The sequence below is a fragment of the Schistocerca gregaria genome, chromosome 2, assembly GCF_023897955.1.
Source record: "Schistocerca gregaria isolate iqSchGreg1 chromosome 2, iqSchGreg1.2, whole genome shotgun sequence".
NCBI lineage: Eukaryota > Metazoa > Arthropoda > Insecta > Orthoptera > Acrididae > Schistocerca > Schistocerca gregaria.
The window spans coordinates 547,065,340-547,089,991 of record NC_064921.1 but is presented as its reverse complement, the minus strand read 5'-3'; the positions used below and the strand labels follow the sequence as shown (position 1 = coordinate 547,089,991).

At 43.1% G+C, this 24,652-nt stretch overlaps 1 protein-coding gene and 1 long non-coding RNA gene across 6 annotated transcripts in view; one reads left to right on the top strand and one right to left on the bottom strand.

Annotated features, from left to right (window-relative positions):
• The window catches only part of LOC126331924 (uncharacterized), a 146,307-nt gene that overhangs the window by 75,030 nt on the left and 46,625 nt on the right, over window positions 1-24,652 (top strand). The gene's annotated exons all lie outside the window — the stretch shown is intronic.
• Window positions 1-24,652, bottom strand: part of LOC126331858 (ankyrin repeat domain-containing protein 29-like) — a 147,045-nt gene that overhangs the window by 116,125 nt on the left and 6,268 nt on the right. For 2 of the 5 annotated variants that reach the window (XM_049996532.1, XM_049996528.1), the window contains exon 2: window positions 16,246-16,512. In XM_049996532.1, the coding sequence (XP_049852489.1) occupies window positions 16,246-16,254 (9 nt within the window). In that variant the 5' untranslated portion in view covers window positions 16,255-16,512. Of the gene's footprint in view, window positions 1-16,245; window positions 16,516-24,652 lie in introns of those variants that run through there. The other 3 variants (XM_049996529.1, XM_049996531.1, XM_049996533.1) reach the window with 2 other exon arrangements.

Here is a 24,652-nt window from a genome sequence, read left to right as displayed (position 1 = left end):
CCGAATTTTAATGAAATAAAGACTATGTTGCGCCAGGCTACGCCGAAGTCACTTGTGTAACATCCGTGATAATTCGTCCAGTAAGTTTAGAGATTAGCATGTTCACGCAGTAAAACAGACGCTAAGGTTTTACGGTTTTATTATTAGTGTCGACAGATACTGGAGAGTAGCTTTTTTGTTAGTTGAACAGTGTTTTGACTGCCAGACCTTACGGAACTTCTAATCTGTGTGCTGTTTATTCCGGAGGAGCAGAGTCATTATAAAATTTGAAATTGTAATTAAAAAAGTTATAAAATCTCTAGTCTGTGTTACGTAACTATTGTATGCCCACGAAATATCCACACTCTGTTACATGAGAAACAAAACGCAAGAGAAGGTAAATGGATATTTGTGTAAACGCCCGCGTGCCACAAAGATTAACAAACGTAAAATAATCACAAGAAAGTTAATTAGCAGTTAATTCATCTTCACACACTACGTCTTACTTAAAACGATTGCATTTTTACAGGGACAATGAGAGGCAAAAAGATTGCTCGGCCCGAATAATTTAGAGTCCAAGGACAGAGCGTTGCCCAAGTTCAGAAGTGGCAGTGTTCACAATTCTAGCGATCCCTGGAGCTTCAGCTTGGTGTTTACCTCGTCAAATAGAAGCAATGTAATAGTTAGGATGCAGTGTATGTCGAGATTCATTGCAAATTTAACATATCGTATCATTTCTTTTGAAAATCGTTATTGGAGCACGTAGAAACTGTCGAAATATAACACCACCACGTCGGTAGAATTACGGGCGTTTCACATTTCATTCAATAGGCTGATGGTTTACGAATATACAGAACTATCGTTCGATTCTAACCGAAATATTTTTTTTACCTGTGCAGGTAAGATTTTAAACCTTAATTCGCTATAGATTGTGCAGTCACAGACGTTTCTAGGTTCCACAACTTTTCAAAAGATTTCCATTTTATAACAGTCCTATCTTTAAACAAACAGACAAATGGTCATAGTAAAAACACTGATAAAGGGTGTATCTATTTGTAATTACACACCTAGTGTGTGTGTATAGTTTTCAGCAGAGAATCGTATGAGCTGATTGACATACGTCGTAGGTGTTTCAAAATGGCTGATGTGAATGTTCGCGAGAGAATTACTGCTCTTTGAAAACTGTGTTCGTGCATCTGAGGCAGGCCGTCGTCATAGTGTTGATGGTTCCAAGAAGATGGATCAGAAAATTTAGAGAGAGCGACCGCACAACTGAATCTACGAACAGGTCCTGCTCCTGTTTACCGCACAGATGGACAACGACACTTTACACGCTTCGTGGTCACACGCATTTTAAGCTGGTGAAAGCGTAACATTTTCAGGCTGCGTGACTTACGTGGGTGCAGGAACTTTAGAACGTATCCAAGGCAAGTTCCATTCAGCATGATATGAACATTTCCCTGAAAATGTACTAATCCCTGGAGTTAGGACTTTGGTGCCCAGAAGGACGTTTCACAGACATGATAATGATCCATCACACACTAGCATTAAGAATCAGATCGTGTTTCAAAGGAAGGAGAATATTATTCAATGCGTTCCGTGGTCTCCAAAGTCACCTTATGTCAATCCTATAGCGCACGTATGAGTCCAGCTTAAACAGACTCTGCGGGACAAGTATCCAGACCCCACTCTGGGAACTGTGAATCCCGTATAGCATTTGGTTCATTCTTCCTGCTAGAGAATTGTCATGGATAAGTACTTTATCCACAGATTTGTCAATTCTATGAAGCACAAAAGCCGTTCGAGATGCCAATTTCATGTGAATAAAAGACTCAAGCTGTACGTAGCCTACTCTTCATTTTATTTTATTTCATTTTCCTGCGAAATGCCTACATAGTTATTACGCGAACATTATTAATTTCAAACTACAAAACTACTTGCCACTACATTAATTGCATTTTTATGGGGGCCAGATGAATCGCAACCCCTCAGGGAGGATTATTTTTATTGTTATGGGAGGTCACAAATATTACCTGCCAAGGCAGATTTTTTTAGATATCACAGTCACAAACCATAATTATTTACTGTAGAGAATACTGAAAAACGAAAACAAGAAAATATTTAATAACAAAAATTGAATAAACCACGAAACATTTGCGGCATAAAAAAAGGCTATTGTGATATTCGATCCGATACATACTGCAGCTACTAGTATAGTAAGTTGACACGCCACGAAGGTGCTACCCATCTCTTTCGTTTAGCGTAACAGTCGAGTAGGCCTATTGTATTTGAAGTATGAATATTGAACAGGAAACCACAAATACTGGAAGCCACATCCACTCGCTCGTGCAAAACGCGCGTAAGGACTTAGAAAAATATGCCAGTCAGCTGACACGTTTCTCTTAGCTGAAAACTATAGGGACACCAGACGACGGTAATTAGAAATTAATACGTCCATTTTCTACATTTTGACTGTGACCATGTGTGTGTTTGTTTAAAGATTAGATTATTATAAAATGCAATCTTCTGAAAGAATGCGGAACCAAGAGAAGGCAACTGCACAGTTTGTAGCGAACTAAGGTTGAAAATATTACCTTCACAGGTCTAAATAAATAACATTACTGTAGTTAAATTTGAACGCTCGTTCTTTACGTTTTAAACCGTCAGTCTATCAACTTTATTATTCACATACTGTTAGTTACATTTGTTTGGGGTGGACGTCCCACGACACCACCCATCCAAGTTCATCGTTGATCCAGAGTACAACTAACCCTCCGATCGAACACGCTGAGCTATCGTGCCATCCAACAATCAGCCATTGAAACAAATGTGAAACGCTCGTCGTCGTAGTAGTAGAAGTACTACCGATGTGGAGGTCTTAAATTTCAACCGTTTCTACGTGCTCGAATAATGATTTTCAAAAGTAAGAATACGATGACAAATTTCAATAGATCTCGAAATATACTGTATCTTAACTATTGCGTTGCTTCTGTCTGAAGATGTAAACACCAAGCTGAAGGTCCACAGGTCGCTAGAGTTGTGAACACTGGCTCTTTTGGACTGCGGCATGCGCAATGCTCTGTTCTTGGAGTCTAAATTATTTGCGCCAGGCGATCTTTTCGCTTCTCCTTGTACTAGCATGGTTCGACCCACTTGAGCCATATCAAGAGAAACAACTGTCTAAGAGAAACTCTTTGAACAGAAATTAAGGAAAATTCGACATGAAAAAGTGCAGCTAGTTGCCAAAATGAACTTACAAGGGGAGTGGCAGTGTTGGCAAATGAAGTTCGGAATGGGGCTACGCGTATTTGCAGCACTACACCATAGTGTTACAGTGCTCCAGGCATACGGCCAGATGGCCAGCTAGTCACGAGAAAAACGCCCCGAAAGCTGCAGTTCTACAGTGTATAATACCCATGCGTCCGGTCACTGAACCGAATGGCGCGGTGGCCGATGCAATATTGGTAACAATTCGTGCTTCGTATTTTCGAAATACCTACATGCTTTTCCTTGTTGAAAAAATGCAATGACGTTCAAATTGAAAACTTTTGTTCTTTCAACATTTTCAACTTTTCCAACCAAATCAGTTCCTTCAAATACTCGTTCGTATTGTATATTGACAATATTTCACTTCTATCATGTATATTATACATGTCAGTCGAACAGGAGCGTACGGCTTCTATCCGACTAGTTCAGGTACACGATCGACTTCAATCTCATGAGACAGCTACAAACGAGGGTCCCCACAAAGGGGCATTTTACAGACTTGGAGAGCGAAGGGATAGCCGCGCATCCGCGCTCCCTGCACTACAAACAGGGAAGAAGAACCTAGCGGTTGCTTTTGCGCGCTTGGGACGAGTACACGTGTGTGAAAGTTTTTCCTGTTGCTAACGTTTTGTGGTTACAATGCTTCGAAGTGAACACATCGCGAGTTCTGAGGGACTTGTAGAAGATATTACCGACGATTCTCTACACAGCGAGAAATCGAGGTTGCTGATTAAAGATGCAGTTACCCATTTCAATGCACTGCTGGTTGAAAACGATTTGCTAGCGTCAGAAGGTTCGCCGTCAATTCCACACGAATCTATGCTGATGGCACAGAAGTTGTACAACACTGTGATAGATTTCTTAAGTGAAAATACTATCGTGGTTGATGAAGAATTACTTCACAAGAATGAAGTTGGTGAAGATGTAGAATTCGAAGAGGATACAATAGACGATTCTTCGGACGAGTATGAACCGCAGTGAAAAAAAATCCGAAGAGCCTACGTATATTCCACTCGAATACAAAATACAATGCGTCAACATTGCGAAAGCACATTCTCGGCGGAGTCTGCAGGCGCTGAAAATTAAAGGACGTCATCGTTAAAAAAAGAGTATTTACCACAATGGGAAGACGAAATAAAAAGAGTGGATCTGTATTTGACAAATACACAGCGATAGATTCGTGGACTTACAATCGTTTTGTCGAAGCTAGGCACAATTACCAGCAAGCTACCACTCGAAATTTGCAACAATGGGCTTTAGCAGCGGCCGCAAAATATGATAACTTTGAGTTTAAAGCTTCTAGTCGATGGGTTGCGAGATTTAAACAACACCACAGAATTCGTCAACGGAAAGTAACAAAATTCGTATCACGAAAGGAAACAGTGACATTGGAAGAAACCTTGGCTGTTGGAGAAACTTTCCGGCTACAAACTCTAGATTTAATACCTACTTTTGGCAAGGACTATATTATCAACACGGATCAAACAGTTATGTGACAAAATGAAATCACGTTCTATAAATGGTATTTCAAACAACGAATACCCATTTGAATAATTCTCTTATGTAATCATGTAATTGTACAATCGTTTCGGTCATTAAATGTCGTGCTGTTTCATTTGCTTCCAGGATGTCAGTACCAGTCTACTTTCAACCGGACTCTCACCCACAGAGGAAGCAAGACCGTACTTGTGAAGAGAGTGGACAAGAAGAAAGTTACGCATTAATATACAGCACAATATGCTATTACTTTTTCTGTCCTGCCGAGTGTTTTCGTGTGCCTGCAGGAGACAACAGGTGCATTTGGACCCCGAGTCCAGAAGACGATCGATAAAATACGCCAAAACATACAAGAACGTCATTATGACGTCATAAAAATCTGGAAAGCTCACTGAAACACGTACAACGAATTTCTTAAAACATCTTTGAAGCCCTGAGTTGGGAACAAAAGGCTTCTCCTCGTCGTCGACTCCTGGGTAGGGCAAACACACACACACAACCACAACTGTGTGATGATGTTTTCCAGGACGGCGCACAACGCCCCATCTGTACCATCAAAGTTATTCCACGGAAGTGTACACCCCTAGTGCAACCCTGTGATGTTTATTTTTACAGACAGGTGAAAAATTTCATTAAATGCCTGCAAAAGTGCGCCACGTTAATTGAACAGGAACGAGAGATTAGTTCACGAGAAGATTGTATTAAAATTCACTCGATGTTTCACCATAAGTTGTTATCTCCCGTTTTCACAATGTGACCCAATACGCATGGTTCGTGCCGAAACGAACCGCAGAAAGATATGTTTAGAAATGTTAACGAGGTCCGCTTTTCGACAGATATCCTCAAAACTCGCTGCTCGTGTAAAAAAAATCTTCATTTATTCGATGCGCAAATTGTTTCGAGTGTTTTTATGACAAAGATCATTCTGGCTCTTGTGTAATTTCGGAATCCAGCGAATAAACATATTATTCATAGCCTTCACAATATCAATAATATTCTCTCATGCACACAGTTTTCAGTATACAGTACGAACGAATATTTGAAGGAAGTAATTTGGTTGGAAAAGTTGAAAATGTTGAAAGAACAAAAGTTTTCAATTTGAACGTCATTGTATTTTTTTAAATATGGAAAAGCAAATAGATACTTTGAAAGTACGAAGCACGAATTGTTACCAATATTGGATCGGCCACCGCGCCATTCGGTTCAGTGAGCGGACGCATGGGTATTATACACTGTAGGACAGTTTTTTCTCGTGAATGTCTGGCCATATGGCTGGGGCATTGTAACACTATGGTGTAGTGCTGCAAACACGCGCAGCCCCATTCCGAACTTCATTTCCCAACCCTGGCACTCCCCTTGTTAGATCGGTACAGACACGAATAGATCAGTATGTCGCAGCCTGACAATATTCTGCTGGTGTTCATGATGGAGAAGTACGTAACACAGGGTATGTAGAAATGATCAGGTAATGCATGGATACGTCTAATTTTTGTTAGTGTTGAAATTTAAACATGTTTGCTTTTTTATTAGTGAAACTTGTCTACAGTTTTTAACAGAAATCGAATGTCACCCAAGCAGACTAATGTCCTACTACGACACGCTGATACAGTGTCATACATAAATATGCTAGGCGCAACCTTTGCCTGTAAGACACATGAAAGGTTGTTGTGCTCATTACCAGCAGTCTAGAAGCTGGTATATTAATTTCTTGAAACATCTAGCACTAGCAGACATATCACCTACACATGCTTACGACTAACACCTATCCTGTCCTTTCGCGTTGATTAACTCGCCTGTATGTTTAATATAGCTCATCTAATGAAAACCCTAATAGTTATGTTGTGGGTAATTAGCGGATATGATACAATAAAGCCCACTAACGCACTAATAAACTTAAATTTTAAAAATGGGAGGAGGCTTTAAATTCGGTTTCATAGTGTCCAAATCTCTTTTGTGCCTTCTCCCGAAGTTGGGCCCTCTGGAATGGTTATTAGATTAACGACGTGACGTTATCTGATTTCGTGCATAGGTTTTTACTAATTTCCGTTTGCAGACTTGAAGTCGTCGACTTATCAGCATTGCCTTATGAGTAAAAAATGCACAAATGAACTTTTGTGATCTTACATTTAGAGAAAAATTTAAATTAGGGTTTTGATACCGATTGACGAATCGGCCATTAATACAAAGCAGAAGCACGGATAGGGACTCACGGATGACATCAAAAAAGTACAAAGAGGGAGCTCGTTTTGTATTATCGCGAAGTAGGGGAGATTGTGCCACAGACCTGATACGTGGCAATCATTAAAACCAAGGCGTTTATCGTTGCGACGGGATCTTCTCATGAAATTTCCATCGCCAGTTTTCTCCTCCGATTGCAAAAACATTCTACTGGCTTCCACCTACATGGGGCGAAATGATCACGATTAAATAAGAAATCAGAGCTCGCACAGAAAAATTGAAGTGCTCGTTTATTCCGAGCGCCGTTCGAGAGTGGAACGGTAGGGAAACAGCTTGAAGGTGGTTCATTGAACCCTCTGCCAGGTACTTTATTGTGAATAGTAGAGTAATCACGTAGATGTAGGACCAGAATAGGGAAGGGGAAACGGCCATGTGAGCTTCGAAGGAACCATCCCAGCATTTGTTTTCGAAGATTTAGGAAAGCTACGGAAAGCTAATTTTGAGTGGGCGAATACGAGTCTGAACACTGCTCCTTTCGCATAGGAGTCTACTGCACCAACTCACTCGGTGCGTTACATCAGCACCAAAGTACGAGCAGCGAAATATAAAAAAAAAAATTGTATCAATGCAGACAACTGAAAATTATACCTCTTAACCATAGCGATATAGCTGACTAACATATTTTAGTTTCAGAGGTGTTACTTAGACCTTTCGATTTTTCAGTCGTGGTCTTCTTCGCTGGCAGTCTGTTGCGAGCAGCCAGTTTGTTTACGTGTAAAGTGGTTGGTGTTTCTCTGTAGCTTTCGGCAGGAACTGACCTACGTTTCTGGGCGGCAATCCAGTCGCACAGTTTCAAAACTTCGAAGTTTTGTGGGAGACATACGATTTTACTCTGCTTTCGAGTGATATATACACTGAAGCGCCAAAGGAAATGGTATAGGCATGCATATTCAAATATAGAGATATGTAAACAGGCAGAAACGTCGGTGTGGGGATGGCAAAGCCTATTTAAGACAATAAGTGTCTGCTGCTACAATGGTGGGTTATCAATATTTAAGTGAGTTTGAAAGTGGTGTTATAGTCGGCGCAAGAGCGATGGTACACAGTATCTCCGAGATAGCTATGAAGTAGGGATTTTGCCGTACTATCATTTCACGTGTGTGCCGTGAATAGCAGGAATTCGGCAAAACATTAAACTCCGACATCGCTGCGGCCAGAACAAGAACGGGACCAACGACGACTGAAGAGAATCGTTCAACGTGACAGAAGTGCAAAGCTTCCGCAAATAGCTGCAGATTTTAATGCAGGACCATCAACAAGTGTCAGCGTGCGAACCATTCAACAAATCATCATCGATGTGGGTTTTCGGAGCCGAAGGCCCGCTCGTGTACCCTTGATAACTGCACGAGACAAACCTTTACGACTCGCGTGGTCCAGTCAACACCGACATTGGAGTGTTTACGACTGGAAACATGTTGCCGGGTTGGAAGAGTCGTTTCAGATTACATCGAGTGGGTGGACGTGTACGGGTATGGAGACAACCTCATGGACATTGCATGTCAACAGGGGACTGTTCAAGCTGGTGGAGGCTCTGAAATGGTGTGAGGCATGTGCGTTTGGAGTGATATGGGACTTCTGATCCGCCTCGACACGACTGTTCGGTGACACGTCCGCAAGGATCCTGCCTGATCCGCTTCCATTCATGTCCTTCGTGCATTCCGATAGGCTTGGGCAATTCCAGCAGGACAATCTGACACCTTACGCGTCCACAATTGCTAGAGAGTGGCTCCAGGAACATTCTTCTGAGTTTAAATACTTCCGCTGGCCACCAAACTCCCCATACATAAGCATTAGTGAGCATGTGTGGGATGCCTTGCAACGTGCTGTTCAGAAGAGATCTCCACCCGTCGTACTCTTACGGAGCTATGGACAGCCTTTAAGGACTCGTGGTGTCAGTTTCCTTCAAAACTACTTCAGACATTAGTGGAGTCCATACCACGTCGTGCTGCAGTACTTCCGCTTGCTCGAGGAGACCCTACACGACCATATGCAGGTGCACCACCTCCTTTGGCTCTTCAGTGTAGTTGCGCAACTGCAAAACTTTAACGTGGTGCGCGTGTTAGTTCATTTAAAGATGAACCTTAGCGGACAGTGAAACAGCATCACTGCTGAAGATATCAATAATGTTCAATCTGCAAGTAGATTTTTGTTTGTTTTCAAGATAGCTGACTTGAATGGGTTATCTGTGAAAACTACTGTCTATTTTGCGCAGTCCAATCAGAACTGCACGCGCTACTTAAGGCAAAAATCGAAGCACTTTATCTACGACCATCATATTTCTTTTCGTATTATTGATAATATGAGTATGAAGTTTGACTTTGCTACTGTGCTGACTACACTATTTAGCTTATTGTTTCCATTTAATTTTATGTCACTTGGCGCCACTCGCCATCGTTAAGGAGCAGCTTGTAAACCGTTCCACCAGTCACGGCATTGCCCCACTCCGATCGGAACTTTGTCAAGCCACCTTTAAATTTCCAACTTCTTTCTGAGTCTGTATCTTATGGCCAAATGCACTACATCTCCATCTATATTCCACAAGCCACTTTTAGGGCGCGTGGCGGAGGATACTTCTGGTATCACTAACTGATAGGGCAAAAAACAATGGAAAATCCAGGATGGAATGTAACAATACGAGAGAAGGAGTGTGAGTAGCAACTTTCCTTCTCTCGTATTGTAACTGATAGGGGTGACGGTTATCGCTGAAACAACTGGTTTCCGGTGATACTCCACTTTAACCTGACTTAACGCCGCTCAAAATAACCGGTTTCTGAAATAACCGATTTTCGGTTTTTTATTGCTATTATTTTCAAAATTAACGTAGACATCGAACAAAGGTTCTAAGATTCAGACATTTGCATTATACTTTCCAAGATACATAACATCAAAATACCAGATAAACACGTTAATGAAAGAAGAATTAGTTCACACCGTTCACTTCTTTTCTCAAAAATTTGTGAGAGGTTGAATACTACAAAAAAATTTCAGTTTTATCATGCTGATTCTATTTTGTTTAAATCCCCGCTCAAAGAGCATGTTGTAATCGAGATAAAGGCTTCAGGGGAGCAGATCAACTACTTTCTATTTTTATTGTAAACTATGACTGAATTGTAAAGTTATTAATTTCTGTTTCCATAACTTTCTTTCACCTACTAATTCATAGAAAAGATAGACAAATAATAAGCTTTGGTTCAAAATTTGTAGCCTCTTTTTCTAGAATTATTTGGAATGAAAAGCCCTTTGTTTATAGTCCTTACACCAAGCGAGGAGCCGTTTGGCATTTACCGGCGTGATGTGTGGCTTCTAAGTGGCCATGAAACCTACGACGACCTGCACGAGTGCAGACTCTCAAAGAAACTTTCAACACCAAGATCGCTAGTAAATCTTTTTTTTAGACTCAGATAACCGGTTTAGGTAAGGCTATTGCCGTAGAGGATATTCTTGTCAGCCATCTTCGGTTATGCAATAGAATGGAACCGAAATAGACATGAAAAATAGTTAATCACAATAATATAACGCTGTACATAAATATTTCGATTTACTGCAATACATGGAGCAAGAACAACAATAGTTTATGCTCTCTAACATCGCATCATTTTCATCAGTACTATAGATGGTGTTACATGCACCACTGTAAGACTTCGTGGTCTCCTGACCTTCATTGCTTACATATTCCGCACATCAAGACGCTTCAATCGAACCCAAACTCGATAATACAAAGTCAGTGTTGTATGAATTCATGTTAACGATATGCAAATAAGAAGTAGGCGCACCGTGGCTGAAATACTGGAGGCTGGTGTACACACATACATTCCAGACAACGGTCACAGGAGCTTTTAGTTCGAGAGTTTTAGTTGCGGCAGACCGCAAGCCGGAGGGGCTGGTCCCTTCAGAGGACGACTCAGCGTATCTATGTCGGCCAGTGACCGCCCATAGGGCAGACAGCGTTTGCCCGAATGCAAGGAAGAACGGCCCCGTGTTCGGCTTAAAATCAAATTCCGCTACATTGTGTGGGAGCGCCCAGCCTACGCATTCTTTACAACATGGCACGCAGTTTCAGAGATTTTCACAGGGAGACAGCAAACGCCAAACGCTGATGCTACACATTTCCGGATTGGTCGCCTTAAACGAAACGTCATTCTCCCGTTTTAGAACAGCAATGCTGATTGGCAGACAATATTTCTGACGCCTTGAGCTGAAGGAATAATAGAAGAGACCGAAAGATATACCCCTTCACGTCTGGCGTGCAGAGGGGCCGTTCCGTTGTCGCCCTTTGAGCGAGAACACGTAACGAGACCATGTGAGCTCGTACGTGTACTCAAAGAGCGAGGAATAAGTGTCTCCTCAGTACTTCACTGGGAGAGCACCTCTGTCGACAGGGAATCTGAGTGCGACTCTATATAGAGTCCTAGTGATTAAGCATTGTTCTCTGTGTTGGCCGCCACACTTATTGTGCGATGTGAACGGACAGAGTTATAGTTAAACGCCTGCGTGCGAATTTTTGAGTGGCATCACGGTGGATTGGTTATCTGACCGGTGTACAACATCAATAGTTAGACTAGGGGCGAATAGGAGTCCTTGACTTCATCAAGACGAAGAGAGAGTGATTGGCGAAGGTCAATCCAGATAGAACGATAGTCACCTTATTTGTCAGGAGCCAGCGGCGCAGACAGCAGTCATTGCAGCTTACGGTATTGTGCGCTACAGCTCTTGTGAGCCCCAAATTTCCTACATAACAGTACACTTCACTGCATTTCACACGCGACAGCCTCGACCATATCTAGCAACATTCTAACGGATAATTATTCAAGTTGAGTAGGCGCAGCTCTCAGCCATTCTGCCAAGTCAATAACAATCTTAAACTTTTTATAGAAATTTCATTAGCGAATCTTATCGTTGAGAGGTAACTTCACATTCCGAAAAGAACCTGGAAATAACTTGTTCAGTTCATAACTAAAGGTGCCATTGTAATTTCTCAGAATTTTGACAAAGTAAATAATTTTCGTTAGTTTCATGTTTTTCTTACACGAACTAGCGCTACTCCAGTACCCAAGTATCCCACTAGTCACGTACGAAATTTTGTGAATTTTTGTGTCATTTCCTTACAGCGGACGACTCCAGAAGATATTTATTGCTGAAAGTTTTTCAGGCATTTCTCTTTAAAACGTTAGGAGCGTCTGTCTGATTTCTGTAGTAGTGTGGAGATGGAAATTCCATCTTGCAGGAGCCACAGGGTAAAGGGTACATCTCAGATTAATCTGTTGCGCAAAGAATGACAGAATAGCACCCACACGCTCACACCACTTTTATATAAGTAAGCGTCGTGAACTTCACTAGAAATCTGCATGTCAAATATAAAAGAAATACTATTCAAAAATTTGATACTGAAGCGTCAACTAAAAGTGCTCGTACATAGCAGCTGACAACTGACTGAGAATCAGTGTAAATACTTTAACTGCTACGTAAATTCACCATATGGCACTGATGGTTCGAATGGAAAATACCGTCATCTATTGGACAGGAGCATGAATATATTATTCCATATAATTTTTTTACGTTAAATAAAATCCAGTTGTTACTTACAACATGTTTAAGTCAAGACAGAGAACCTAATTTTGACATTATCTTTAAACACTTTTTCAAAGTACGTATGCAAATTTTTTTAAATCATTTAGTTTTAAAAAATTTATCCTTGCCAAAAACCAGAAGACATTTGTTTTAGATTCTCTATTTCTACGTAACAGTACAACTTTGTTCCATCCAAGACATCAATCTCTAATTGTACAATTATCAATGTCATGATTAAAAGTAACACATCATACGTCTAATTTATTTATTCACCACTATTTCACTGCCTTGTGTAATTTTATTATCGGAAAGGAACGACGTTTTAACAAGTTTTTTTACTGCAACATGTCATCTGATGTCTAGGTGGTTTCAAGTACAAACCGCACATTGATTAGAAAGGACAAACATTTAATTTCATCATATACGCAAATTAAATTCATAATCATATGACGGAGACCATTAATCAAAATCTTTACAGTACACTTATGTCTTTATGAAGGTAGTATAATGTTCAAACATATCTGCATCACCCGATGTCTACGTGAAATAATGCAGAAAAAATTGTTTTAAATCGGTTACACTGTTAAAACGAATTGAGTGTGGTTTAGGCTATCTATATATACGTAATGTAGAGAACATGTAACTAAACCTATTACTACGAAGAGCATCGATATCCAAGTCACTATCTTTCTACGTCATGATAGAGTTAAAGCAGATTATTTTTGACTATTTCCTGTTTCACACAACGAGATCTAGCGGAGTTGATAACACGTCTATATACATGGTGTAACACCACCTACAGTACTGATAAAGATGCCATGTTAGAAAATATAAGGTTGGAAGGGACGGTGGGAAATTATGAGAGAAATGACTCTATAAATATGCACTATCGTTATTGTCAAACGTATTTTCTTATTCAGTTAAAAGTTTCGACTGACAAGAATATCCCCTATGCGTAACTGTCTTTCTGAGTTTGGCCCGGTATTAATACGTATTCATCTTGTTGAATCTGACAGCTTTTGAATACAGCACAACAGCTTGGAACTCAACATATTTATTGAATTAAGCCCTACATTCACCAAATCCAAAACGATAGTGAAAGCGACTACTGCTGACTGACTGCAACTCCCGCATCGCCGGCTGACACTCGCTGCAGCTCTGAAAGCTACCTAATCGCTTAGATTAATATTGTCCGCAATACTCATCTGAACTGTTCTGGTGTGTGCGAGTAAGATCAGCTGCTTGCCCATTGGCCAGACAAACATACAAGAGTAGAAAGCACTGCTCTTAGAGCTCCTTAATTTCCTCACTCAGCTTACAGAGTGACGAATATACACTTCCAGAGATGCACTGAACATCTACTCGATAATCGATTGGAGTCTGGGTGCATGTCTGTTGAGCACAAGATGGCGCATACAGAGACCCTTGCCGCCACTCACTGAGAAGGCTCGGACCTGACTGCCCCTTTACACAATACTTACATCTCGGCTATTGTTAAAGAATAATAGAAGGGCTACACTTTCCTGTCTAGACACAGGGCTCGTCTAGAAACGAATGCCCTCCTTCCTACTTCGAGTCACACAGCCTTCCGCCAATCCGTGCTTGTGCACGAAGATAGTCGAGTGGAAATTTCCAGCAAAACTTCCACACTTCTGCCTGGTTTTTGAGAAGAGCCAACGGCTTTTTTCTTTTAAGCTGTGGACATTGGACTGCGACTTCTTCCCAACAGGCTTTGCTTTTCACTCCACCTTATGCAAACTCACAGCCCTAGCCCGTAGAAATCTGTACTGTTAAGAGATGGCTTTCAGCCGGCAGGCCTGCGTCCCCTGCTGTGCCATTGACTCCAAAACGCCGTCTGATGCAGCAAGGCGTTGTCTCCGATGTCGAGCAGTAGAGTGGTATTACGAAAGTATACAGGTCCTGCCGCTACGATGATGTATGGCTGTCGCACTGAATCGAGATTATGTTCAAAAATAGATTTTTGTAGCTAAAAGAGCTGGTAATAATATGGTGTATTGGAAGAATGAACAAAACCAAGCTGCTCTCAGGAAAAAATTAGATGCCTTACTTATTGAAGGCATCTCATACAACGAAAATTAAAGTGATGATCGACTCTGTTGTCAGTCATTCACTTAGCTGTGGAACTAAATTTATGTGAATGAATAACTGATGAAATACAGTTTCCATTCAGTCTTCAAATCGCCCTGACATTGAGACATATTTTGAACACAACAAATGAAAAAGATTTACATCGAGGAACGTGACAACTGGTAGCTGTCGACGTTGTTAATTATAAACGAAGAGCAAAACATTTCTATCCAGCTATACGGTAGCCTTCCATGAGTAATACTAATAGGACTCAGTACTTGTGTAAATGTTAACTGCTGTTGCGGCCTAGAATGATACTGCGGGCGGAGGAGAAAATTTTTTGAAGTGTTTCCTGGCCAGCGGCAGTAATGGAGATGAAGCCAAGGCAGGCTAGTGTGCAATACTTAGGTTGGAATGGCAACGAGGAAGAACAGCCGATATGGCATGTAGTATGGCTACACCGTGTATTTAACTGCTACACACCATCCAAGCTGTATGACCAAGGTGCAGATGCAACAGATTGACTTGATGGAGAAAGGAGCATTACGCCAGTCTGTGTGTACCATGCACAGTAAAGTAACACGTAAGTTATGAGTGGCTTTACAGAAGACAGACGCAGCAGAATTAATGATACTGAAGGACTGAGGAGAAAGGTAGCACAGTGCGTTGTAGTGTCTTTAGAAATCAAGGGCATATTCGGTCATTCTTGTCACATGATAACGTCATTGGCATACACCTACCGGCACTAATGTTGAGCCCCAAGCCCAGTAATAAGTTGGTAGCTGACCTGTCCTGAGGTGGGACGCTCCATCTGGGGTCCGCCACATAACTTCCATCTATGATGCAACAGCCAGCCCAACCCGAAGGACTCGACTGCCACTGTTCCGTGGAGGCCTGGCTGATGCTACCTGCTGAGCTGCAGAGCTATCATCATCTTGGGGCTGCGAAGTAACTGTCCCCCGCCCCCAACCCGTTTTCTACGAGGCGGAAGAGGCTGAGATGGTCATGCAGAGCTGTTGGTTTCCTAATCCCGAGACACTGTCTAAAATGTCAAGAGTAGCACCCTGATAAACTGCTGGCTGACCACGCAGGTATGTCCGCAGCGTATGGTCAGGAACATCCTGTGACGTAGCTGTCCGCTGTGGGTACAGCCCCATCACTCGGGTCGTAGAGATGGCGAGACTTGCAGGTGTCGGCAGGTTCTGGCTTTGTACGAACTTCATCTGCTCGCCTGGCTTCTGGTCACCTTGGATTAGTCAACTGTATATCCACGAACGATAAATTCGTGTTGAAATCGTACTGGCACCTCTGTGTGTCCAGCAGATGCTCTCCCCTGCACTCTGCACCATGCCGTTCTGTCAACCCTAGAGGCCTTTGCACTGACTGGAAAGAGGAAGGAAGCACTATGTGTAGCGTTATGGGGAGCGCCTCGCACATCCACACATTGCAAATACACACCCAACCTGCAGGCCATAGCGAGAACAGGACACCCATGTGTTCAGACAGTCATTTGGTGAGCCAGCATCGGTCGTCTTCGGAAACTTCCGCAACGCTATGCGAAGATTATTTTCGCGCTCTCGCGGGCCACATCCAGGTGCAGGCACTCACCATTGGCATCAGCGGCCATCGGGTCGGCGCCGGCGCGCAGCAGCACTGTCACCAGCTTCGTGTGTCCCTGGGCGGCTGCCACGGCGAGAACCGGCCTGTGCAGAGGCGGAGCGCCGCGGGCGTTCGGGTCGGCCCCCAGCTGCAGGCAGCGGCGCACCGCCGACTCCTCGCCGTGCCGCACCACGGACACCAGGAACGCGTCCAACTGCCGCTGCTTCTCGTCCTCCAGGGACCCTTGCTTCTGGATGCACGACCGCATCGCCCAACCTGCTGCACACAAACATCTCCACTAGCTTTTACTCGCTGCTTATGACAGTCACTTTCAGACTATTTTGCAACAATTCCATCTCTAACACAAAGTGGGAAAAGTGAACGAACAAACCTTTCCATACAAATTCCGATTTCTCTTATTTTATTTCGATAGTAATTTCTCCCTAAGTTGTTGCTAGTCAACAAAATATTTTCTCATCCGGAGGAGAAAGCTGATGCTTGAAATTTGGGGAAAAGAACTCGCTGCAATGAAAAAGCCTTTGTTCTAATGATTGCCACTAAATCTCGCTTGTTATATCCATGACATTGTCTCCCCTATTTCGCAGTAATATAAAATGACCTGCCATTCTTCCGATTTTTTCGATGCATTCCCTCAATCCGAACTATGAAGGATCCCATACTGCACAGCAGAGCTCTAGAAGAATACAGACTAGTGTAGTGTAAGCTGTGGCTTTAGTTGGTCATCTTTTTAAGTGTTTTGCTAATAATTTTTTAGTTCGCCACCCCTCCAACCTTATGTAAGCAATGGTTCCAAATGAAGTTGTTAACAACTGTAGCCCGACATCTTTAGCTGAATCGACGACATTTAAATATATGTAATTTGTCCAACAGGAAAACAAGTGAGAACCTCTTCATCCCTTCATGGTGTTCAGAAGGAAGTGCACCATGGTCGAATGGTTTAAGAGACAGCAGGTTATTGTTGGCTCCCTCCAGATGTTTCTCTCAGTTAGCCAAATCTCACTCGGTCACCCATCACCACCCACAGCATTGCAGCCTGTAGGAGACGTTAATGTGAATTACAGTATTTTTCTGGAGGGCTGCTTTCGCTGCTATGTCAGCTCCCTTGATTCCCATGTGTCCAGCGCCCCAGCAGAAGGCCACCTCTTTCTTCTGACTCTGCACCAGATGGAAAGTCACGTGGAGTACCTGTTGGAAACATTTGCTGAATAGCCTTCAGAACACTAAGAAATCCTCATGACACGAAACTTTTGTCCATCAAGGAGTCATATGTTCCAGTGACTTCTTGAGCACTCAAGAGCTCTGCATAATACAACGAGAAGTGGCTATGTGTGCAGATAACAGAATACCCAACATTGTCCCCCTCCCTTGATACAATAGTAAAAATCGCCACGTGATTGTGATACTCTGATAAAATGCTGTTACAAACCCTTTCAAAAGCTAAAGGTGGCATGATAAGCTTGCTGTACTCCGTCATACCCAGTTTAAGAGTGGATCTGTCAATAATCGAAGGAGGGTGTTTGCTCTATCACTCTTGAATAATTTAAGTTTGTTGTAATAAATTCATCGAGATAGTTCTTCAAATAGGCACAAAGTCTTGGTAGCCTGGCAGTCAAACTTTTGTTGTTTGGATAGTACAGCCCCAGCACGAACAACAGGATGCTTGGAAACAGACCTCATGTTGTACAGATGTTGCACCATGAGGATTTCTCACTGGATCATAAGAAGCAGTCACCTGCCCCTGCACAGACTCTAGGAGTGGGACTGGTTCAGTAGGCTGCTGTGGCCAGTTTAAGGGTGCCCACACAGAAACAAAGTGGGCTATCTACATTGGTGTTGGGGGGGGGGGGGGGAGGGGAGGGGGACAGCACAAGGTGGTCTGATCCAGTGCAGAAAATATCTTCTTTTTATTTAATGAATCAGAATAAAATGGCAGTCAGATGGTGGCATGGGCGTCATGGTCAAGAGAAGAGCTGATGGTACCCTGAGCACAGTGTATACAGGAAGAAAACGCACACGGACCTGTACCTGTATGCAGACACCTGCCACACCCTTCTCAGAGGAATGGAGTACTAAAACACTATTACACAGGGCGCGCAGCATCTCAGACGCACAGAATCTGCCCCAGGAAATGGAACACCTCATAACCGTGTTCCGAAAAAAAGGGGACTCGAAATGGCAGATTAGACGCGCTTTCCGTCCCACCACCACAGCACAACCTGTGGAGACGGATGAAGTAACGGAAGAAGAGGTATCCACTGCCTTTATTCCGTACAATGGCGCACTATCGGGGAAAATCGGCCGTATATTAAAGAAACACCTAGTTAAAACCGTCTTCTGCCAGCTCAATAAAACACGGACATTACTGGGAAGTGTGAAAGATGACCTAACACAAGAATGCCTAAATGCATGTCATACCTTCCCGCCATGAGACAGACGCAGTTCCGAGGGGAGAAACGAGAACAGAAGCCGAGAGCAGAACCGTGTTAATTTAGAAGGCCCTACGATAAGGGACGGACACCCACGTCGCCAGCTAACTGTTAGGACCACCCCCAGCCCATGTTAAAAGCTAGGGCCTTAGCGTGAGACTTCTTCGCGTCTCTGTTACGTTGCAAACTTTAAAACATTGCCCCACCACGAAAAGTATAACGTTTCTCATTGGATAGACAGACTTTTTGTAGGTGGAGTTTAAGGTTAACATTGAGACCCTGATTGGTCAGATGAAAATACAGCCAGATATTTTTTTTAAACCACTTCGGTAAATTGTAGTAAGGAGAAGTTAGGAGAGAGTTGCTTCCGAGACGGCGAGTTGAGCGGAGCTGTGCTGGCCGCCGCCCCCTGACGAACACCGACAGGGTAATGAACGCACGCGATGCCGCATAACAGCGCATAAGGCTTTACTCAGAACTGCAGAAGTCTCATCTGTTACACCCCCTTTTTGCTTAATACTAGTGTCGATCGTCAATTAAAGCTCATGGGGTTCACATTTGCCACTTGAAGTAAAAATCTGAAATGCAATGATTTTTCTGTTATATAGTTATTGAGAAGCCACATCAACCACTGTAATTTACGACAAGTTAAATAAGTAATTAAAGATAATTGAGGGTCACTGTAGACCATTTGATAGTTTTCTCTTTTGTGAAACTTAATTTAAACCTAGATTATAGATGTGATATGGCATAGGTCATTCTTCGATCCATTGTAGAACTTTGAAACCCATTCAGGGAATATTCGTTCACATTTTTGTTGAACGCAGTTGGTTTTTACCATCCTGTGTTAAAACATTTCCTTTTATCAATAGTTCAATTTATAAACAATGTTTTGTGAGTAGAATAAAACTTCCAATGGTAAACTTAACTGGTTTTTCGACGTCATTTTACCAGCTAACTAAAAATAGGAAAGCCTTGAACTCTTCTAAACTCTACATGTCATGTGTGGTCTGACGTCTCCTTACCAGCAACAGGTCCCAGGGTCAAACTAGTCAATTCCCTAAAAAACACGCTCAGAGCGTCGTTGCGCGTAAGTGGTAGGGAGACACGATATGGAACAACAGACACCACGCAGAATGTTAGACCTCTAAATATTGGGACAGCGTTATAAGGGAGGCTACCGAAATTCGCACCAGGGAAGATCTTATCAAGCGAGATTGCGGATACAGTCTCAGCAAGGCTTGGGAGCCGGCATTGAATGTAATTAGGAAGACTCTCAGCAAGAAGTACTAACTGGTGACAGGGCGGACGTAACAAGCACATAGACGCTACGACAGATTCCGACGCCCACGTTTTAGCGACCGCCGGCGCACGGGCGCGGACGGCGAAGAGAGCGGCCCGCGGGGGGAGGGGATTTAAATCGGCTGCCCGCCCTCAGGAGCTCAGTTCGTCAGAGCACCTGATGATGGCGACATGTCTGATCGCCGAAATACTGTGCCCGTTTGACGTTATGAACCGGCAGCATACCTGTTGACTGTTAGAGTAATCAGATGATATCTTTCAAACTTTTTCTTTGTATCTTAAACATCGAGCACTGCGTTGAACGAGGAGGGTGCGGTTCTGGACATCTGACACATTAAGGGGATTGGTTACAAGGGATACTCTCATAGGATGCCCATCCACATGCGTTACAGGTAGTCTCATTAGATCAGTGGCAGGACATGTGTCCAAACGTATGGCACCTGTAACATCTCATCAGGGGAGGAAAATAGGGCCCAACATCCCATCTATGAAACATGTGCTTACCATTCTCAGGCAAAATGATGTTGAAGGTCAGGATGGAAGTTCCAGTGTCCACTATTATCTTTGGTTCCCTCCTGGATGTGACGAACAAAATAGACTCCTTGCTATGCCCGATTAGTACACAGCTCTTCATTGGTTTGTTGTGTTAGGTCCCATTGGGAGATAACACCTTGATTTCTACTGGGCTTGTTATAAGGAGAAATGGTGAATTATGTCTCCTATCTTTACCCAGGCCTGAAGTGCCCGTGATTGATTGGCGTGCGATGTGTTGATCAGCGAATATCCATTTAGCATCTTTCCAAGTGCTGCAACCTCCTCAAACCGATCTCCAATATTTTCAACGAAAATCAATGGCGTCTTTGTAGCGAAAGACCCACCATCAGTTCGGGAACAAACCAAGAACTTTGCTAACTGTCCACCTCTATTTCTCCTTGCCTCAAGTTAAGAGTCAGGTATGTTCAAAGACAGAAATGCCATAGCATTGTAAACCTCTCCTTTAAAATCATTTTTGCTGATCGTTAAGACAGCCTGGTTGGTACAGCCAAAGTTAAGTTTGATCTATTTTATTGCGAATCATCTGCCCTGATGCCGTTCACTCTGATCAGAGGCTCTCCCCATGGGCGCCACCCGCCAAGGTAAGGGCGGCTGGCACAGTAGCTGTTGCCCGGAGTCCCCGTACCTTGAAGTTGATAGAAATCTACGCCGTTGTTGGCATAGGGAAGTTACAGCATTACGATCCCCGTGTTGTCAGGGGGCTGCCACCTAGAGGGTACATGACAACCCCATCACATCAGATTGGATAATACGCTGAATTTCAGGTGCAGAGGTAGATCCACTTCAATGGTAAGTGCAAAAGACAATGGCGCACATTGGAGAGTTAATGTACCACAGTAAGGCGTCCTTCCGAAAACGGCCCACAGTTCTGTAAAATGTGGAAAGTAGAGGCCAAACCCAAAATTGGGACAAGCATTTAAAAAGCCAAAAAAGGTAAGGGAAAAAGCGTTAAAAAAGCGAGAAGAGTGGTGACTTTCAAAAGTTCAAAGAATAGTCACAATACGAAGGTAAAAAATGTGACCAGGTTCGAACAGGGTGAGTTTACTGTACCATCCTGGCTAACAGGAACCCAGGATTTAAGCCGAGTCGAGAATCTGTACTGCCGCTTCAGTCAGGTTGTTCATGTCATGGAGCATCATCTGAGAAACCTAGTGAAGCTGACACAGCACTGGATTTTCATAGCTCCAAATCCCAATCGGTACCTTCCAGAACCTCACTGACTTTCGACCTGCCCGTCTCATAGCAGTCCTCACTGTAAAGGTTCGTAATTCGGGCTTTTGACAGGTGGGTACATTTAATTGACTGGGCAGTGTATAAGACGAGATGGCGCATTTACAGCTACTGCAGTCGCTTGTAACGAAGTGAAAAGCGTGTGCGCGAGTACTGGCGTGTTTCGTTTATGAACACAATCCTTTGCTTGTTCACTACTTAGGTCACATTTCCCGTGAATCTCAAATCCTTGGAACACAAGACTATCCACGACTTCGATGTACGTGTCGTGAAGTCCATGGGTGTAGGATTTTCTTGTACAAGCAGTTTTAATTATTCTGTGTCCTGTAACTATTCACCTTCCACTGAAGGATGGAAGCTGTTTTAACCATTGGATTTAATTATCGCCAAGTATTTAGCTTAGATGGGGAGTTCAAAATGTTGGGAGGAGGGGTTGGTGGGTTCAATGTATCGTCTAAACATATGTATGGGTTGATCAGGCAGTCTTTCACACTAGATGTTACAGAAGCACTACAGTTATAAAGTTTGATCTCGCGCTGTTTAGATTTGGTCCTCATGGAAAATAGTTTCCCCTTTCTGTGAATAGACGGTAGCGATGTAGATCTTCTAACCAAACTTCGTTTTGGGAGCTGAAGTCACCTAGAGAACGAGGCTGCGAACGCTGGAGGTTGGAAAGGCTTGAAAATCTCTTGCCTCCGTGTATCGTGACTGTCTCCTGACCTGAAGCTCAATCTTCTGGTACTATGCATAGACCATGGCTTTGACCAGACTGGATGTGTGGCTGAGTGATTAATACAACAGCGTGGTAGTGTGTCTGAATCAAATCTTCCACAGGTTGGCTTCTCTTTGCACACAGAAGATATACCCAAATCTCTGGCACTTAAATCAGCGTATCGGATGGACTCAGACGTAAGCAACCAGCCTTAATGTATTCACGTAAAGTATGTGTTAAAGGTAAGCATCATAGTAGATGTTTTTTTCCAGGCCACCATCTCTCCCCCCCCCCCCCATTTAAAACAAACTTTTTCAGACTTCGATTATACCTTCACTTTGTCAGTCTGTTGAAAGTTCATTAGGGTCCAGGTACCGAAAAGTGTCAGTCTATTTGGGACTGATCCATCTCACTTTTATATTTTTTTCTTTTCTTTAATCCACTGACAGATTTGAGACATTTTGATACCTCAATGACTGGAGATTTACCCGTTACTCCCTGTTTTCATTTTCCCTCCTTTTGGGTAGTCGAATTCCTCACCAGGTTATTGGGGCACGTACGAGGCAGCTAGGCGGCCGGTCGCTTTTGTTGGCTTTTTGCTGACTGCCAGAGGTCGCAATTTCTTTCTCTGAATATACTTGTTTAACTCAGCATGATGGAACATCGTCACCACCTTAAAGTGACAGTATAATGACTTGTGACGAAAAACTTGTGCCTGTACAGATAACTGCCCATTTCTAAGTCAAAGATATGTGGGCAGAGCATCGATCTATGGAGTTTATTTGTTGTGGGAGAGAGGCCTTCCAGGAAAGTAAGAGACTCTGATGCCGCCCACATAAGCCGTTAGTTTTTTCGTGGAGAAAAAAATAGCGGAGCTCATTTTAGTTGCTGCCACCAGAGATGGCGACTTTGCAGAGTGAACGTTCTCTTCAATTTACAGCGAGGAATGGGACTCCATTGGCTGGTTGTAAAAAATTACTAGAGAGTGAGACGTACCAGGCCGCTTTCAGATAATGAGAGTCGCGGGAGAATCTACGATCAGCTAAAATTTTTAGATGCTCGAAGAATGGGAATTTGGCGCTTAACTTCTAGAAACTGTGCCCGCAGACACACAAACTGCTGACTGGCTGATAAAATGTTTGCTATTAGAGGAGCTTAAGCAGTTTTTTACTAACATCTTGGTTGGTCAGAATTTAACGGAGTCTTCGCACTGGTGAGGAGAGTTTTAGACGAATTTTATAGAGAGCAGGAGCGGACAGATTTGCGTGGGAGTCGAGGGTTCGGAGTCTCTGTCCAAGTTTGGTGATAACAGCGTTCGGCTGAAAGCCCCGAGTGCTCTCGTGACTGGGTACCACTGTTCCAGCATTTTTACTCATTTCCAGTCTCACTAAACTGCGTAAATCCACTGACGTCACTATACTCAGAAGTAAGCAGCCCGTACTACGACTTGCCTGTTTGATACCCTCTTCTACTGTGACCCCTCACAGCAGGGGCTAGGTGGTTTATGAAGTTACCAGTTAATTCTCTGAAGTGAAACTCCTGCCCTGGGATAACTGCCCCGAGCATTCTATAGCTAGCAGGCATCTACCATTATTGTTTTACATATGGCGACAACGGCTAACATTTTTGCCTCCTGTCTGCATTGTGACTCTGATTTCCTATCTTGGAAGTGAGTATAACTGCTGGAGCGACGGTCCGAGCACACGAGAGCTCTCAGGGTGGGACAAAATCATGAAAAACATTTATTAGCCACAATAAGATGGGTAATGGCATTCAGCTATCAACTGAACGTTGTTGCTAACAAACTTAGAGCTTGCTAATGTAAAGGCCAGGAACATCACATCTACAAAGTAGGAGCAGGGGATGCACCTGGAGCTGACTCGCAAGAAGTACTAGGGAGGTGCAGACTCCCATGTCAGATTGGCGGACGTCTGCAAAATGCTGGTAGACTCTCGAGCCAACTTTAGAAAGCGACAAATGGTGCGCCACTCAGATTTTTGTATTCGAAGGAGTTCTCAGACCGTTTGGATACCAGCTTCGTGTGTCTCGTCGTCAGCCTCGGGTAAACTAAGTGTGTGTCTGTGTGTCTGTGTCTGTGTCTGTCCATTTGGAGAGCTGCTCTCTTAAGTTTGTACTTCACACTGCTGCTAGTGATTCTTATTTCCATTAG